General features: G+C 36.3%; 1 protein-coding gene across 4 annotated transcripts in view; it reads right to left on the reverse strand.

Moving 5' to 3' along the window:
• EPC2 (enhancer of polycomb homolog 2) overlaps positions 1–19569 on the reverse strand; it is a 153669-nt gene that overhangs the window by 37565 nt on the left and 96535 nt on the right. For 3 of the 4 annotated variants that reach the window (XM_064287170.1, XM_064287171.1, XM_064287169.1), the window contains exon 3: positions 11152–11297. In XM_064287170.1, coding sequence (XP_064143240.1) covers positions 11152–11297 — 146 coding nt within the window. Of the gene's footprint in view, positions 1–11151; positions 11298–14136; positions 14234–19569 lie in introns of all 4 variants that reach the window. The other variant, XM_064287172.1, reaches the window with a different exon arrangement.

Genomic DNA, 19569 nt, shown 5'->3' on the forward strand with positions numbered 1-19569 from the left:
GGGTCACATAATAATGTGTGTATAAGAACACATTGTATGAGAAACGCACTTGAACTGTAAACTTTCACTTAAAGCAGATGCCATCTCTACTTCCAACACAGACTTCCCCATGGTCCCTGCTTCTTTGCCTTATTACCTCTTTATTCAAATTCAGGAAGTTTAGATGGCAGAGCCTAAGCCATGTGACAATGCCCCGGAAGCAAAAGGACTGGAAAGAATATTTAGCATTTTTTGTTCTTATGGAAACAGAGAGGTAGCCTCTCCTTTTACCAAGATTAAGTGGGGGGTTCTCCAAATACAGAATGGGGTCTCAAGTGAAGGGCAGCCTAAAAGAATATTAAATATCTATCTTTTTGGCTGTCCAATATCACCCTATATCCTTCTACCCAAAGGAACTGTTTAAGTGTCAGAATGCCTCAGGAGCCCTCCTGCTCTCTTAGATGCTCTCCTAAGAAGAATCCGCAGACTTGGCTTCCCATCTACTTCCAGTCTCCAAGGCTCTAGCAGGAATATGGCACCAAGAGACAGAAGTGCTGGAAGTCAAAGGGTCATAGGCCCTGAAATATGTAGAAAACTTGGCTGAGTAGAAGAAGCAGGGTAGAGGGTATTAAGAACCTCCCGTTTTAGTCTGGAAGACTCTTTCAGTGTGAAAGCCTACTAGAAGAATGTGAAATATTTAGTAAAATTGTCACCCGTGGGGTCTTGCAGGAGCCCTGGAGATACTGTGGTTAAAGCAATCTACTGGTAACCGAAAGGCTGGTGGCTTGAAACTATCAGTCACTCTGCAGGACAAAGATGCAGCAATCTGCTTCCGCAGAGTATTTACAGCCTTGGAAACCATATAGGGCTGCTTGCTATGAGTCGGAATCCACTCAATGGCGGTGGGTTTGGTTTTTGGTTTGATGGGGCCTTGGGATGTAGACTACATGTTTACTAAGACCACAGTATTAGAAAAAATGTAGGACTTGGCGTTCTAGGCAGAACAAACAGCACAGAGCTATAAATAGGCATGGCACATAACAGGGTAAGTTCAGTATGGCTGTAGTGCAGGGGATATAATGCAGAGTAAAATATGGCATAACTGCAAAGGTAGGCTGAGGTTAGGTGGAATAAAGGTTTTATATTATAGGTATTTTAATAAGGAGATGACTAATTTAAAAAAAAGGTGGTGGTAGAATAGCTATTTAGGTGACAGATAATAAAAATGGGATAGAGGGTACAGGCAACAAAGATAAGATATTTTTGAACGAAAAATTGGTTTGACTTATTGATTTTTAGATATGGAAAGTTAGAAAAAAAGTCAAATGTTAAAGTGCCAAGTTTGATCAACAGAGTAGAAAATGATGTGATTAACTGAGATAAAAGTAAAAGCAAATCTGGTAGATGAGAAAGGGGTCTGAATATGCTGAATTTGAAATACTTGCAGGATACTCAGGTGGAAAGGTTCCATATGAAACAAAGTTCTGGAGCTTAGGTGGAAGAGGCATGGATTTGGGAAACAGCAGCAAATTGTCGTTAGCTTTAAGATACAAGAATAGATGCCAAGGACCGAAACCAAAGGAAATGTCAACATATAAGATCCTGAAGAGCAATGGAAGGGGAGATGAAGTAAGAAGAATTAGGAAAATGTGGTAGTCAACAACATCCAACACTACAGGGATATTAAGTAGGATAAAGACTGAAAAAAGGCCCCTGGAAAACAATTAAGAGGCCACTGGTGACCTCTAACAGTGCAGTCTCAGTAAGCCAAAATGGACTGTAGTGTGAGTAAAAGTTAAAAGCACCGAGTATGACTTTCAAAAGGTTCACTGTGGAAAAAAAGGAGAGACAAAGTGGTAGTCTGGTGAGAAAGACAGGGTCAACAGAGAGGGTTCTTTTGGAAGTAGTGGCCCCTGGGCATATTTTTGGACAAAGAGAGAATGAAGATATAAGAAACAATTAAAGATGAAATGTTCAAGGAATATATAAATACATAAGAAGAGATAGAATTGGAAAGGATTTAGGATTACCCTTTCTGTTAAGAGGAAAAAAGATGGCATAGAGGAATGGGGAAGAAAAATGATGAAAATCATGGCTGATGCTGGAGACAAGGGGTGTTCTGTTTTGGGCAGGCATAGTAGAAGGCAGGAAGTAATGACAAAGTCTAGTTCTACGGAATGTGTACTTTAAGTGGTGGGCAGTGCAAAGTCAATGAAGTGAGAAGGTTAAATAACTGAAAATAGGGTGATGTCTATTTTAGGAAGGAGATAAGGGTTTATAAAACATTGAGGGTTTTATAAAGAAAACTTTAAAAAATTATTTCTTGGGAAGTGTTTTATTATTTATTTTAGAGGAAATTCTATGAAAGAAAATATCATTTAAGGTAGTTTGTGACTATCAAAAAAATTAAACTTTTTATTTAAATGTAATCTCAAAATGCAGAAAATTTGCCAGAATAAAACATTTCAAAGAATACCTGTACAACCAAAAAAATACATGCAGGAATACATGTGTGTATATATATGTGTATTTATATGCATGCATGTGTGCACACATATAAATCCACATATGTAACAAAGCACATAGGGGGCACAATTACAGGTATTTCTTGTTGTTTGTTAAGACACCGTCGAGTCGGTTCCAAAGTACAACAGAAGAAAACACTGCCCCGTCCTGCACCATCCTCACAATTGTTATGTTTGAGCCCATTGTTGCAGCCACTGTGTCAGTCCATCTCCTTGAGGGTCTTCCTCTTGTTGTTTGTTATTTCTTGTTGTTTGTTAAGATACTGTCGAGTCAGTTCCAACTCACAGCAACCCAAAGTACAACACAACAGCCACTGTGTCAGTTCATCTTCTTGAGGGTCTTCCTCTTTTTCGCTGACCCTCTACTTTACCTTGCATGATATCCTTCTTCAGGTAACGGTCCTTCCTGAAAACATGTCCAAAGTACACGAGATCAAGTCTTGCCATCCTCGTCTCTAAGGAGTGCTCTGGCTATACTTCTTCCAATACAGATTTGTTCATTCTTCTGGCAGTCCACAGTATAGGCAATATTCTTTAACATCACCATAATTCAAAGGCATTGATTCTTCTTCAGTCTTCCTTATTCATTGCCAGCTTTTGTTTGCATATGAGGTGACCGAAAATACCATGGCTTGGGTCAGGTGTTCCTCAGTCCTCAAAGTGACATCTCTGCTTTTTAACACTTTCAAGAGGTCTTTTGCAGCAGATCTGCTGAATGTAATATGTCATTTAATTGACTGATTCCATGGGTTGTTGACTGTAAAGTAAAATGAAATCCTTGACAACTTGAATCTTTTCTCCGTTTATCATGATGTTACTTACTGGTCCAGTTGTGAGGATTTTGTTTTCTTAAGGTTGAGGTATAATCCATACTTTATTTCATCATTTCTTATGTCTACTTTAGCTGCTCTACATTCAAGAGCAAGTTTCAGAGTCTCTTCTGACATCCATTTTGGTCTTTTCTTTCTTTCCTTTTTTTTTTTTTAATTAACTTTTACTGAGCTTCAAGTGAACGTTTACAAATCAAGTCAGACTGTCACATGTAAGTTTATATACACCTTACTCCATACTCCCATTTGCTCTCCCCCTAATGAGTCTGCCCTTCCAGTCTCTCCTTTCGGGACAATTTTGCCAGCTTCCAACTCTCTCTATCCTCCCATCCCCACTCCAGACAGGAGATACCAACGCAGTCTCAAGTGTCCACCTGATATAATTAGCTCACTCTTCATCAGCATCTCTCTCCTACCCACTGTCCAGTCCCTTCCACGTCTGATGAGTTGTCTTCGGGAATGGTTCCTGTCCTGGGCCAATAGAAGGTTTGGGGACCATGACCGCCGGGATTCCTCTAGTCTCAGTCAGACCATTAAGTATGGTCTTTTTGTGAGAATTTGGGGTCTGTATCCCACTGATCTCCTGCTCCCTCAGGGGTTCTCTGTTGTGCTCCCTGTCAGGGCAGTCATCGATTGTGGCCAGGCACCAACTAGTTCTTCTGGTCTCAGGATGATGTAGGTCTCTGGTTCATGTGGCCCTTTCTGTCTCTTGGGCTCTTAGTTATCGTGTGACCTTGGTGTTCTTCATTCTCCTTTGATCCAGGTGGGTTGAGACCAACTGATGCATCTTAGATGGCCGCTTGTTAGGATTTAAGACCCCAGATGCCACATTTCAAAGTGGGATGCAGAATATTTTCATAATAGAATTATTTTGCCAATTGACTTAGAAGTCCCCTTAAACCATGGTCCCCAAAGCCCCGCCCTTGCTCCGCTGACCTTTGAAGCATTCAGTTTATCCCGGAAACTTCTTCTTTCCTATCTTTTTAATGACCTTTTGCTTTCTTCATGTTCGATGCCCTTGATGTCATCCCACAACCTGTCTGGTCTTCGGTCAATGGTGTTCAATGCATCAAATCTATTCTTGTGGTGGTTTCTAAATTCAAGTGGGATATACTCAAGGTTGTATTTTGGCTCTTGTGGGCTTGCTCTAGTTTTCTTCAGTTTCAACTTGAACTTATATATGAGCAACTGATGGTCTGGTTCCACAGCTGGCCCCTCACCTTGTTCTGACTGATGATATTGAGCTTCTCACTTGTCTCCATAAATGTAGTCTCTTTGAATCCTGTGTATTCCATCTGGTGAGGTCCATGTACATAGTGGCTGTTTATGTTGTTGAAAAAAGGTGTTTACAACGAAGAATTTGTTGGTCTTGCAAAATTCTATTGGGTGATCTCCAGGTCCTCTCTATCATATTGTCCAACTACTCATCCTTCTTGTTTCCAACTTTCAGATTTCAATCAATAGTAAAGATATATGCATTCCCAGAAAAATGCTCACTGAGGCAATGATATCACCTAAAAATACTTGGATAACAACCCTAGGAACAGATTTGAGTGAAACTCTGATGTTCACATGATTTGAATGAAAAGGAACCAGCAAAGGAAAGTGAGAAGATGTAAGTCATGAGAATAAGAAAACCAGTGGGGAATGAACTGTATTCAAGAAAGCAAAGGTGAAGATCCACAGTTTCAAGAAATAAAGAACACTCAAATAAAATAAACAGATGGCGACTGAAAATAATCATGGATGGCATTTGGCAGAGGTTTTCAATAATGACTTCACTGAAATAGTCTCCACAGGCTGATGGGGGCAGAAGCTTTGCCTCACTCTATCTTTTATGTCTTTCTATATCAACTTGATAAGTACCAGTTAAACCACAACTTCATTCCTTTCCCTGTGAATGCTGGCCCCGAAACAGGAAAAATAAGAGATCTGTCAATCCACAGATTAGACACTTGAACAAGGAGAGCCCCTTGGTGTCTTTAACCCTTGGTTCTAATAATAGGACCATTATCTTATTCCCATGACCAGGGACTGAGTACCCAATAAGCAAGATATGCAAGGGCTTACCTGCGCTTACTTACTAACCTGTAGTGCACAATTTCACCATAGCCCATGTATGTATTACTTGCTAATCTGCCCGTCTAGGACAAAACTTCCAACTTTATTGCTCAAAGTGGGTGCTATATTGCTGAGTCTAACCAGTTGTTTTAGGGCCTAGGAATTTGTCCCTGAGCAAACAGAACTAAAATAAAAAAAAAAATTTTTTTTTTTTTTTTAAATAGGAAGGCTAAAACTGGATGGTGCTTGTTATGGACTTAATTGTATCCCCCAAAATATATGTCAACTTGGCTAAGTGTGACTGTCCACCATTTTGTCATCTGACGTGATTTTCCTACGTGTTGTAAATTCCATCCACCTCTATGATGTTAATGAGGCAGGATTAGAGGCAATTATGTTAATGAGGCAGAACTCAATCTACAAGATTAGGCTGTATCTTGAGTCAATGTCTTTTGAGATATGAGAGAGCATAGAGACAGGGGGACCTCATACCAAGAAAGAAGCTGCAGGAGCACAGCAAGTCCTTTGGACCTGGGATCCCTGTGCTGAGAAGCTCCTAGACCAGAGGAAGATTGAAGACAAGGACATTCCCCCAGAACCCACAAAGAAAGCCTTCCCCTGGAGCTGGTATCCTGAATTCAGACTTTTAGCATCCTAAGTTATGAGAGAATAAAATTTCTGTTTGCTAAAGCCGTCCACTTGTGGTATTTCTGTTATAGCAGCACTAGATAAGTAGTGCCGATTATATGTAAAATATTAACTGTATTGTTTATATTTTATGTTGCTCTTGAACATAGAGTAGCTAAAGCTAATAGAAAAAAATGATGAAGTAAAAGACCTGAACAGAAGATTTCAAAGGGCAGCTCAAGAAGACAAAGTAAAGTATTATAATGAAATGTGCAAGGTCCCGGAGTTAGAAAACCAAAAGGGAAGAACATGCTCAACGTTTCTCAAGTTGAAAAAAAATTTCAAGAGAATTGAAGAGAAAATTCAAGCCTCAAGTTGCAATACTGAAGGATTCTATGGCCAAGATATTGAATGATGCAGGAGGAATCAAAAGATGATGAAAGGAATATACAGAGTCACTGTACCAAAAAGAATTGGTTGATGCTCACCCATTTCAGGAGGTAGCATATGATCAACAGATGATACTGAAGGAAGAAGTCCAGGCTGCACTGAATGTACTGGTGAAAGACAACGCTTCAGGAACTGACAGAATACCAATTGAGATATTTCAACAAATGGATGCAATGCTGGGAGTGCTCACTCATCTATGCAAAGAAATTTGGAAAACAGCTACCTGGCCAAATGACTGAAAGAGATCCTTATCTGTGCCCATTCCAAAGGAAGGTGATTCAACAGAATGTGGAAATTATCGAACAGTATCATTAATGTCACACGCAAGTAAAATTTTGCTGAAGGTTAATCCAAAAACGATTGCAGCAGTACATCGACAGGGAACTGCCAGAAATTCACAAGCTGGAATCAGAAGAGGATGTGGAAATAGGGAAAGATGTGATATATGTCAGGGTTGTATCCTTTCACCCTATTTATTCAATCTGTATGCTGAGCAAATAATCAGAGAAGCTGGACTATATGAAGAAGAATGCAGCATCAGGACTGGAAGCAGACTGATTAACAACCAGCAATATGCAGATGACACAACCTTGCCTGCTAAAAGTGAACAGGACTTGAAGCACTTACTGATGAAGATCACTTACAGCCTTCAGTATGGATTACACTGAAACATAAAGAAAACAAAAGTCCTCACAATTGAACCAATAAGTAACATCATTATAAATGTAGAAAATATTAAAGTTGTCATGGATTTCACTTTACATGGATCCACAACCAATGCCCATGGAATCAGCAGTCAAAAAATCAAATGACATACTGCACTGGGCAAATCTGCTGCAAAAGACCTCTTTAAAGTGTTAAAAAAGCAAAGATGTCACTTTGAGGACTAAGGCGCGCCAGACTCAAGCCATGGTATTTTCAATCACCTCATATGCAAGCGAAAGCTGACAATGAATAAGGAAGACTGAAGAAGAATGGATGTCTTTAAATTATGGTGTTATTGAAGGATACTGCCTATACCATGGACTGCCAGAAGAACAAATAAATCTATCTTGGAAAAAGCACAGCCAGAATGCTCCTTAGAAGTGAGGATGGCAAGGCTTAGTACCTTGGACATGTCATCAGGCGGGACCATTACCTGCAGAAGGACATCATGCAAGGTAAACTAGAGAGTCAGCAAAAAAGAAGACCCTCAAGGAGATGGACTGACACAGAGGCTGCAACAATGGGCTCAAACATAACAATGATCGTGAGGATGGTGCAGGACGGGGCTGTATTTTATTCTGTTGTATGCAGGGTCACTTTGTGTTGGAATTGACTCGAAGGTACTTAACAACCACAAACCCAAACCAGACCCATTGCCGTTGAGTTGAATCCAACTTCATAGAAATCCTATAGGACAGAGTATAACCATTTCATAGGGTTTGCAAGGAGCGGCTGGTAGGTTCGAACTGATTCAAACCGCCAACCTTTTGGTTAGCAGCCATAGCTCTTAACTATTGTGCCACGAGGCCTCTCACCTAATAACTACATGTTTATCCTGCCCCCACTTAGATAATAAGCTCCATAAGGGCATGACATTTTGTCACCTGTGTTTTCACCTGGACACTGAACAGATAATACTGACTGAATGAAAAGAAAGTAAACTGCAGAAAATAGAGCTGAAGGCTTTTGATGATGTACTAATCTCAGTCATCATGGTTAATTTCTAAGCCATCACGGAAAATAGTAAAATACTAGAAGATTGAAAACAGCAAATAAATATCCCAGTTTCCCCTCAACGAACATGCATAAACACAGTAATGTGGGAAGAGAGAGAGGAAAAAAGGTAGATCCTACAAAGTAAAGACTTACAAGTTAAGGTCATCTCCTCTTAATATTATTAAAATAGAACATTAAACAGACTCACGATGTTTAGTAGGAAGAAATCACTACAGGTTCACATGGCTCTGTCATTACCAAGTCAAGAGGAACAAGGTATCACTTACTATGGGAGTTATTAAATAGGGGGAGCAAGAAAATTCTGTAAACTAACGCAGCTTGATTTCTTATCACAAAGTGTACATATCCTTATGGCTGAGAGAATGACATGTGGGTTAAACACTGTTGCTGAAAGCATTTGAAAACATACCTAAAACTGCTGATTAACAATTCTTTGTCCACCAGGAAAGGAGTCTCTAGTAGAAGGTCGTAAGACTCTGACTTGGAGCCTTGTTTCTTTGACATAACCAATGACTTCCAAGGTATACTTATGAAATGATGATAAAATCATAGTAGGCAGAGAATCACAGATGATAAAATTTAAGAATCAAAGCTATCTCAATAGTTTGATACTAGTTCAAAACAAAGAGTGGAATTTTATGAAGAAAAAGAAAAGCTTATTCACTATTCAGCCTAAAAAAAAATTACAAAAATATAGTTTATTTTAGGTGAATACAAACCTAGTGTGAATCAATATAGTGAGGTGGCTGGTTACCAAAATACCACATTAACCATAAGGAGATTCTACAAAATAAGAGTATACAAACCCAGAAAAACCCAGTGCCCTCAAGTATACGACATTTGGGAACAACAGTTCCATTGTACTCTGCATATATCAGACTGTATCAGAAGTTCTGTATTAAATTCTAAGCATCATTATTGAAGTAGAAATAACAACAAACTAGGTTTTCAGGAAGGTAACTGGGATCAGAAGAGAACAGGAAACTAGTGGCGCAGTGGTCAAAAGTTCAGCTGATAACAAAAGGTCAGCAATTCAAACCCACCAGCCCCTCCTTAGAAACCCTGAGGCGCAGTTCTGTTCTGCCCTCTGGGGTCCCTATGAGTTGGAATTGACTCAATGGCAATGAGTTAAGAAGGTGCGCTTTATTTTTCACTAAATGGGCTTTGTGACCCAGTCACATTTTACTTAACATGTTTAAAATGTTTTTGTGACTGATATTAATTAACATGTTTTTCATCTGCTTTAATATTTAAATACTTAATCTAGTACTTAAATCTATTAAATCTTCCTATGGAATAGGAAACCAGAGGCAAAAGGAGAAGGAAGGAATTATTCTCTAGGCTGAAGCAGTAGTGATCAGAATAATATTCCCACGGAACAATATTCCCTGGTTGGATCCAATGTAGGATTACTAGGAAAATTTGCATCTAAAAAAGAAAAACTGAAACTCTATGAAAACTATGAGCACTCATTACAATGAATATCAAATTTGAGAATCAAAACTAATTTCCAATAAATAAAAACAAGACAATCAATCAAAAAACCAATAGGTTGTATTTTACAAAACTCAGTTTTCAATGTATTTCTTTCAATAGTACATTGGATATTATCTTCCAACAAAAGAGGGAGTAGGAAGGGAAGACTGAGAGTAAAGCTAAATATGCAGCAAAATCATTCTACAGTGGAAAAGTCTGGGACATTTTCCAAAGAGCTGGTAATACATCAGAGATTTAAAGGACTTCAATTGGGGGATGAGGGAAAATAACAGATGGGCATGGGTAAAGTCGAAAATTTTAACAGTCGAGTGTAAAAAGGTTATTTGCAACTCTATTACATCTGTAACTTCTTAGTACATTAATAATAATTGGCATCTTAATATTATTACACAGTACATTAATAATAATTAACATATTAATATTCTACACAGTTAAACTATTTTTAAATACTTTTTAAAAATCTGATTAAAAATATCAACATATGATCATTATAATAAATTTGGAAAACAAAGCAAAAAGAATAAAAAACATAAAAATCACCAATATTCCCAGTACCCAACTAGAACCATTGTTGGCATTTTGTTGCACTCTCTTGGTCTTTTTTTCTAGGCACATATATAAATATAAGTGTTTTAAACAAACCTCTTATGTTTCTACATAAATAATTCTGTGCTCCTGTTTTTGAAATCTAACATTATATAGCAAGCAATTTCCCATGGCATTAGATAGTCTGCAAAATAATGATTTTTAATGGCTACGTGATATTCCACGCTACAGATAACTTAAAATTTATTCTGAACATCCCTGTTCAAAGGCTTTTGACATTGTCACTAATTACTTTTTTCTTAAGAACAATTCCTAGAGGTGAGATTACTAGATCAAAGGTTATAAACATTTTAAGGCTCCTGTCATATACTGCCTAAATGTTTTCCATAAAGTCTGTACCATTTTAAATTTCCAATACCATGTATGAGAACACCCCACTAAAGAAAATTCATCAGTATATTTTTTTCTTCACTTGAAAATATAAATTCTATATAAATAATAAAAACTAAAATCCATTTCAAGTGATAATAAGAGTACCTTAATATAAACTTGAGCAATTGAACATATCTGATTTGATATGGCTGTTGTAGGGAGCCAACCAAGCAAGTTTAATTACTAAAGCACCAAAAAGACAGTCCTATGAAAAGAACCAAGGAGTTATCATAACATTGTACCTAGTATTGCTTATATGAAAAAGTCAGAACAGTACTACTCTTCATACTCCAATTCAAAGAAATTATGCTTAAGTATACAGTTTAATGGATGTTGTAAACAGAAATTCTAGGGTAGCCCCCAAAAATTCAAGAGACAGTAAGTACTATGTACTCAGGTCTAAAGAAAATGAAATACATAAATAAATAAAGTTGTTAATTGCATTAATTGTAAGGCAAGAGGCATTTTATGTGGTACAGTACCTGATTAGAACTGGCTTTTTCAAGTCTGTCGATCATAATTTCAAATTGCAAAGGCTTAATTTCCATCTTTCTGTTAAGTCTGTTTAATAAAGTCTCATCTTCTGAATCCATATCATAATCTGGTTGCTCGTTGTCTAGATTAAAGGCTAGAAAAGAAAAAAAAAAATTCTTCAAACTGAGAAAAATTATGAAGTTAGTGTTTTTCATATTTAACCATAGAATACTTCTAAATTATAATGCAATGACCAAAGAGGAACACATACGCAGACATCTAAAGACTGGTTTCAGAGTTAATTTCACAGTGGAAGATGTAATAAAACTCGAATTCATATATAATTTAAAGTTTAATACAACAGTAAAAATAATTAAAAATTAATCTTTATTTTAAAAATAAAGCATAAATTTATGATAAAATGTAAAATATAAAGTAGCAATTATTAAGGAGCTGATATATACCAATGTGGTGGTTTGGTACCACAATGAGAATATACGGAACAAAACCAAGAATTCAGAAATAAATTCATCTACACAGTAGATGATGTAAGTGGCATTTTAAATCAGATTATTAAAGAAAAAAAAATGGCAGGGGGTTTGCTGGTACAAGACTAGACATCCAAATACAACTGGATTCCTACCTCACTCCTAATACCAAGAAACGATGTATTCGACAAAATTTCGTAATAAAAATATAAAACCCACAAAAGTACTAGAAGAAAATACAGGGTAAAATTTTTTGTATAGGTAGATACAAACTCAGAAGGCATAAACCTGATCAAAAATATATTAATTTGGCTATATAAAAATTAACAAATTCTATACAGAAAATTTAATAAACGAGGTCAAAAGACAAGAAACTGAGAAAAAAAAGTAACTCATAAAAAAAGTAACTCAGAAACAAAAGACTGATTTTCTTAAAGATCTCTTATAAATTATTAAGGAAAAAACCCAGTAACTCAACTGAAAAATTGGCTAAGGATATAAACAGGAATTTTATGGGAGAAGAAATACCAATGACTTTTAAACATTAATAAAATGCTTAAGCTCATTCATAATTAAATAAATGCAAATATAATAATGAGATCTGTTTCTTCCATCAGCTCAACAAAGGTCAAAATATGGTAATATGCTATTTTCGAACAAATAGGGGAAGGAAGTCCTCCCAAACACTGGAGCAGGAGGTTATAAACTGGTATTTAGTTTAATTAAAAATACATGCTTTTCAACTATCTATATGGGATCAAACTGACAACAGCAACTCCAAAGATCACAGTTGCCCTTAGGTGGAAGTGAGTTTATGTTAACGGTGTGGGGGCAGGGGGAACAATTTGGAAAAGGTGAGAATGGCTGTACAACTGGAAGAATGTACTTAATGTCACTAGATGGTACATGTAGAAACTGTTGAATTGCTATGTATATTCTCAACTACAACAAAAAAATACAATTAAAAATATATATATGCTCTTCGATTTGGCAATTCTAATTCTAGGAATTTATTCTACAGACATACAGAGACAAAAATACACGCAAGGATAATTTCTGTGACATTGTTTAAAGAAGCAAAAAAATGTTAAATAAGCAATGTATGGGGGATTAATTAAATAAATGAGGTTTATACATAAACGGAATACACTGAAGCCCTGAAAAAGAATGACATCATACTGATAATGTAATGAAACCTATCCCAAAGAATATTAAGTGCAAAAAGCTCAAGTGCAGAACAGTGTATATAGTGCACTAAGACTTGTTTTTAAAAAGGGCAAAGATTACATACACATACATGTAAGTGCACAGAATATTTTAGAAGAATACACAAGGAACTGGCAATAGTTGTCCACTTCAGGATAAGGGGACCGTGTTCCTTTAATAATTAATTCTTAAAATATAAATAAAAATGGGGGAAAAAATACTGCAATTTATGTGCTGAAATCACATGATGAGATCTAGTGCCAGGCAATCAAAGAGGTAGCAGTTACTAACAGGATGGTTATTTAATTTTTGTCTATCAAAGTGTAAATGAATAGTCTATATTCATGTCTTGTAAAATGTCCTGTTATTCTCAGATTCAGCAAGACATTCTTAAAGGTAGTTCATAACACACTAATGAGCTGTGTATATCTGTACCATTTTAGTAAAATCAGCCCCCTACTACAGACATAATGATGGACTTAAAATATTTAAAGGCAAAAATAACTGATTATAAAGCCAATGATTATATCTCAAAAATCTGTACTCCGGTTGATTAAAAAAACTACACCACTGTATAAGAATAACAAAAATAATACATTATTAACACTTATACACTTATATAGCATTTATGGGCCAGGCACTGCTCACTTACTATGGACCAGGCAGTGTCCCAAGTGCTTTATACATACTAATTTTCACAAGCACCCTATGTGGTAGGTAGTATTTTATCTCTCAACAAATTTTAAATTTGAAGGTTTAAATTTTTTAAATCGCATTTAACTTGTATCACATACTACACAATAAAGTTAATCGAAGGAGTTATAGCTATATGTGAACTAATCACACAAATTTTAAAAAGCTGATTCTTTTAAATTATTACTGAAAATAATTTATTTCTTCCTTATTTGTATGCATTGTTTTTATCACATGATTATTAATAATTCACAATTAATCTTTTAAAAAGTCAATCAAATCTGTATCAAACTCAATTAAGAAATGATGTAGATCCCAAAACTCTACTGATTTCTAAAATTTACTCTTCCTTCCACAAAGGATGTTGTATTTGTAAAAGCACATAAACGACAGTGCGATGATCTGCCTTTAGTCACAGTCTAACAACAGACAGTCAATAAAACCAGGTAGTTCATACAACTAAAAGACTTTTCAGAGAAAGAGAGACTTTAAAAGTATTGAGTTAGCCCAATATATGAATTTCTATGTTAATAAGTTTCAAAAGTTCAAGGGCAAGGTATAAGTTTTACATGACCATCTTTCACACACCTACATAATCTTACTCACCTCTCGTTCCTCCATCTCCTATCTGCTCTATCTTCTTATTCTATTCTTATAAAAGCCAGCACCCCAGCTTGTGAGGCAGGGGAAGGGGCAAGAAAAGCTGGGAAATAGTTTAGAAAAATTAACAGTGAGAATTTATAGGAGATGTGACAATGTGTTAAATCAGAACCAGGGCAAAGACTTGCACTACAACTGTAAGTATTCTACTATTACCATTTCTCTTTTCATTCAAGAACTATACAAAGAGTATCATTATAAATTTAATGACCCTTAAATCATTATAGATTCCCTCCAACCCCTAAAGTGTTTTATCTGTACCTCTTTTTACCTCATATTATAATTATCATCTCTTCTGCCAGACAAAAAAGACAAATCCCTTAAAAGCAGTGATCATTTTACTCGTACTTGTATACCCCCTGCACAGCACTTAAGGAAAAGAGAGTGGATACTAAAAGCTGAGTAAAAATAGCATTAAAAAACATATACATACATGAATAGATTCTCTGAAACTACAAACAGAATGCTTTCTGTAAGTTTACTGGCACTTCATTTTTGAAATCCAGAAAGCTTTCTTCTATTAAAAAAAAAAAAATCTTACACGGAGTGGGTTATTTCACAGGCAGTACACCAAACAAAACAAATAAAACATCCTCTTCTCCCCAAAAAAGAGGGGAAGAGGCAGGCAGTAGAGATGACAATGACTTGGTGTAGCTGATCAACAGAATGAACAAGTTATTAAGGACATGTGTCTGTGTGTATGTGTAGATGATTTCCTGTGGTAAGGTTAACTGAGCAATAAAAGAGAAACGATGAGGGAACTTAAGAGTGTGCATGATTAATATGAGAAAGAAAAAGGAAACAGAAGGAAAGTAGAATATAAAGTTCTCTCTACTAGCCTCCAGGCAGCCAACATTGCACAGATGCACCAGCTTCTGTGTAGGTAGGAAAGTGAGTATAACCTACAGTTTGCATACATAGTGACATTCACAAATTGACTGGTAATAAAAAACAAACCCGCTACTGTCGAGTTGATTCCAACTCATAGTGACCCTATAGGACAGAGGAGCACTAACTGCCCCACAGGATTTCCAAGGAACGCCTGGTGGTTTCGAACTGCCGACCTTTTGGTTAGCAGGCATAGCTCTTCACCATTACACCACCAGCTTAGAAAATATACAGTCCATCTAAAATTAGCTATTAAAGCAATATTAATTCTAGTTAAAAGTACCCTTCGAAGTTCCTTAAAGTCCCTACAGTGCCATTTACTTGGCCACATTCACATATGACTAATAGGCACAGCCAACTAATAGAAGGAAAAAACACAGAATCCAGCAGAAGAAATAATAAAAGAAAATTTCCCACAACCAAAAAATGGGAAGAAGTTTTTGGATTAAAAAGGGTTTACAAAGTGCGGTGCAAAATGAGTGGCAAACAATTCAAAGCTGCACATATGCACGGACTGGCTGCTGAGACTTTGATATTATGCCTATTACATAATGTATGTTAAGGGGAAACATTTACTACCCACGTTTCCACTCCACTCTCCAGGAGGGAAAAGTGTAAGAAAAACACCTTCACCTTCTCTCCATCCCTTCGTTCTCTCCTCAGCCAAAGAAGTGAATTGAACTGACTGGTGAACTTTAGAGGAGGACCTGATTGATCCAATACCTTTGGGGTGCATATTTTCTCTTGGATCTTCCTTCCTTTGGATGGGCTGTATTTTATCTGTCCTCTACTGTGTGGTAAGCACAGGGACAGAATCTGCTCCTGTAGGATGAGATCTGCTCTGTCAATGACTAGCCAATAGAAAGTAAGTGTGTTTAATTTAGGGGTTAAATATTAGAAAGTCCTTCTAATACCACTTTTATTAGTAATAAATCTGAAATTTTGTATGTCTATTTCTCAATTAGTTTCAAAATAGAAAAGGAGAAAGAATCTTATTTTTTGGTCACCTACAGCCCCAACATTGTAAACTATACTTAACAATTTATTTTATAAGTGGCTATACTTTTTAGACTCCAGAATATTCAACTTTTATACATTGGTCTCCATCAGATAGCTCCTAGGACTATATATATTCAACACTCAGAGTTTATTTCATTCATCCTCTTTCTCCAGTTATTTATAAAACTGGGATGCAACAGCACATGTGGCACAAGCATTATCTAACACTGAATGTAAACCAATTGAAAGATTCTCTAAATTCAAGGCTTTGCAATAATAAAAATTATTAATTACTGTGCCTGCCTGTTCCTGGGCCCTGCTCAGCCATATCTGACATCATGTGATATTCCATCCCACAAGGAACTATATCAGAGATGAGCAACTGACCCTCGAACAGTCAAACCACAGGTGAGCAGTGACCTATGAAATGGTCCAGTGCTTAAAGCATATCTGGGTCAGATTCCCTATCAGAAATTTGAACAGAGAGACAACCTTAGTTAAATAAGGCAGAATAAATAAGTATTTATTTCTCCTCCTGGAATCCCATTACAACAAAGCAAAGGAATTCTATCAGGCTCCCGCCAAATGGCAAAAATCCTCAGAGGTAAAGAGAATGAGCAGATGGAAATTATCAATCAAATATTCAGATTAGCAGACAAGAGAAAGCTGAAATGTAAAATGTCTTGGGGTTGAGGGTGAAGACAACAAGCAACAGGAAACTCCTTCTTCCCATCCTAAGTGTTGAGAAATAAACAGGTACTCTCTGGAAAGCTGAAGAGGGGCACTTCTGGAAATAGGAAGCCAGGTTGAAAACCTTTACGTGGATAATTAGCCCCTTACCTCATCCAGGGTAGCTAGGCAACTACCTTTCTCAAGAAATGGTAAAAGACTGAAGGGCTAACGTGGAAAGGTTGATCCACAGCCTACAGACTCTGGAGCAGTAGGTATGCAGAGGGCAAGTATAAGGCTCAGTACCAAAGAAGCAAGTACATTATGTGAAAGTTTACATATTGAACCATAAAACCTCCCACCACTGCCATTCCCTACCCAGTCCCCATTCTCCAGTTTAACTGTAACAACCATCAGCAATGAGATGGAAGAATTTCTCTGTGGAAAAAAATCTCCAAAAAAATACCAACCGATAACTATCACAGCTCAAATATAAACGGGCCGTAAAGTAATCCAGATATTTGAGAAAAGACAGAGAATAAAACAAAACAAAAAGAACTCACAGGAAACAAAAACAATGCAAGAGGAAGACAAAAAAAATTTCCTGAGAGACAGGTATTGAATCGATGAAACAAGAACAGAAACAGGATAACATATAAAAGGAATACACGGATGACAAAAAATTAACTGTTTAAGAGCAAAATATAAAGAATAACATTAGAAGCAACACTGAACATCAGAAGACAATGTTCAAAATCCTGAAGGATGAAGATTTCCAACCTGAAATCCTTTACTCAAATTATCAATCAAGTATGAAGTTAGAATAAAAATTTCAGACACGGAAGACCTCAAAAAAAAATCCACCTTCTGTGCTTCCTTTCTGAGGAAGCCACTAGAAGGCGTGCTCCACTAGAATGAAGGAGTGAATTCAAAGGAAGAAAGCATGGAATCCAGGAAACTGGCCAACATGAAAGGAGCATGGTAATTCCCAAGACGACGGGCGACAACCACACAGCAAACACATGAGCGACCAGTCCAGAGTACCGCAGAAAAATGAATGGCTCCAGAAAAAATGTCCAAGAAGAAATGAAACTGATAAATCAGTTGAATGATTGAACATATTAAGAGAGTTATACTTCTGCTGGAGAGTTTGGGTGAATTAATGAAAGGTAGTTTTTTAGCAAATATAAAGAAAATTATCTCCTTTGAAAATGAATACCTAAATAAGAAAATGTAATCACGTAACACTGGCTCAGCTGTTAATATTTACATAATGTTAATATACACTGAAAGCTGATTTAACAAAATAAGTATAGTAGAAAAATGGGGCAGGGAAAGTGTGTTGAGTAGAGAAGAAAAAGAAGTGAGAAAATAAAATTATCTCAAACAGTAAAAAGTCCAGAGAAAACATTTAAAAAGTTCTTAAAAAGTAATAAAAGTCCATTATTTAGAAATATAAAGATAAAAAAAAAAAAGTAAAGGATTTGAATTTGAAGTTGCAGGCTCTGGGAGTGTGGAGACTGCCCTTTTTAGGAAAAAAAAATTAAACCTAATGATATAGGTATTTACTTGATAAAAATATAATGAGCAAAATAAAAACTAAAAAACAAAACACTATGACAGTAAGAAAGTTAATGATGGTAGCAGAGATGACAAGACGCCATTTATTACAACATGGCCATGGAAGACCACAGCTGAATAGTAGGAACTAGGAAGAAAAATGAAATGTTAAGAATTCCAGTTCACAAGTATCCTAACAATTTTAAATCCTTATAGTAAGTCTACTTTTTTTTTTTTTAAACTTTAGTTATTGAGTGATATCCAACACTGAAATCAAAAGTGCCTATTTAAAACATGTCACCCTTTGCAAGTAAGTTTCCATGAGGGTCAATAATGTTTATTTCAAGGTTTTTATGGGTTCTCTAACACAGAACTTTCTTTTTTCTTTGATTTGTTTGCAGCCCTAAACATTTCCAGTTAGTTTTAAGAAGCTTAATAAAATCTTAATAAAAGGCAGCTGTTGCTTGTAAGTACTATAAATTACTATTATTTATTTATAACAATGGTTACTATTTATACAGTTCCTACTATTCCTAAATGTATGTTTTACATACATTTCCTCTAAACCTCACAAAACCATGAAATTAACATATTTGTATCTTCATTTTGCGTACACAGAAATGTAATTAATTTGCATCAGGTCACGTTAAACAGAATTGGAACCTAGGTTTGTTGGATCCAAAGCCCATACTATTTTCCCTGTACTCCACATTGCCTAAAAGGAGTACACGTTCATATCTCCTCCTACGCTCTCTGTTGTTTTTGTTTGTCTTTTGTTGTATACCAAAACAAAAACCCATTGCTGTAGAGTCGATTACAAGTCACAGCGACCCTACAAGACAGAGTAGAACGGCCCACAAAGTTACCAGGGAGCAGCCGGTGGATTCAAACTGCTGGCCTTTTTGGTTAGCTGCGGCAGCACTTGACCACTACGCCGCAAGGGTTCTGCTGTATAGAAATTTTAAATTTTAATAAATCTCTTTTATAGTTTCTGCTTTTTGACTGAACAATTGTTCACCTTTAGGTCATAAAGGTATCTTCACGTATTTTCTTATAAAAAGATAAAGATTTGCTGTTCATATTTATTCTTTTTTTTTCCATATGGATAACAACTGCCTTGCACTATTTATTAAATATTTCTATCCTTTCCCCACTGATCTGTAATGCCTCTTTGATCATATATTAAATTTCCATAAGCATGTGTTTTTAGCCTTTTTTTTCCTGTTCCATTGGTTTATTTATTGATTTTTGACTAAAGGATTA

The sequence above is a fragment of the Loxodonta africana genome, chromosome 6 (assembly GCF_030014295.1).
Source record: "Loxodonta africana isolate mLoxAfr1 chromosome 6, mLoxAfr1.hap2, whole genome shotgun sequence".
Lineage (NCBI taxonomy): Eukaryota > Metazoa > Chordata > Mammalia > Proboscidea > Elephantidae > Loxodonta > Loxodonta africana.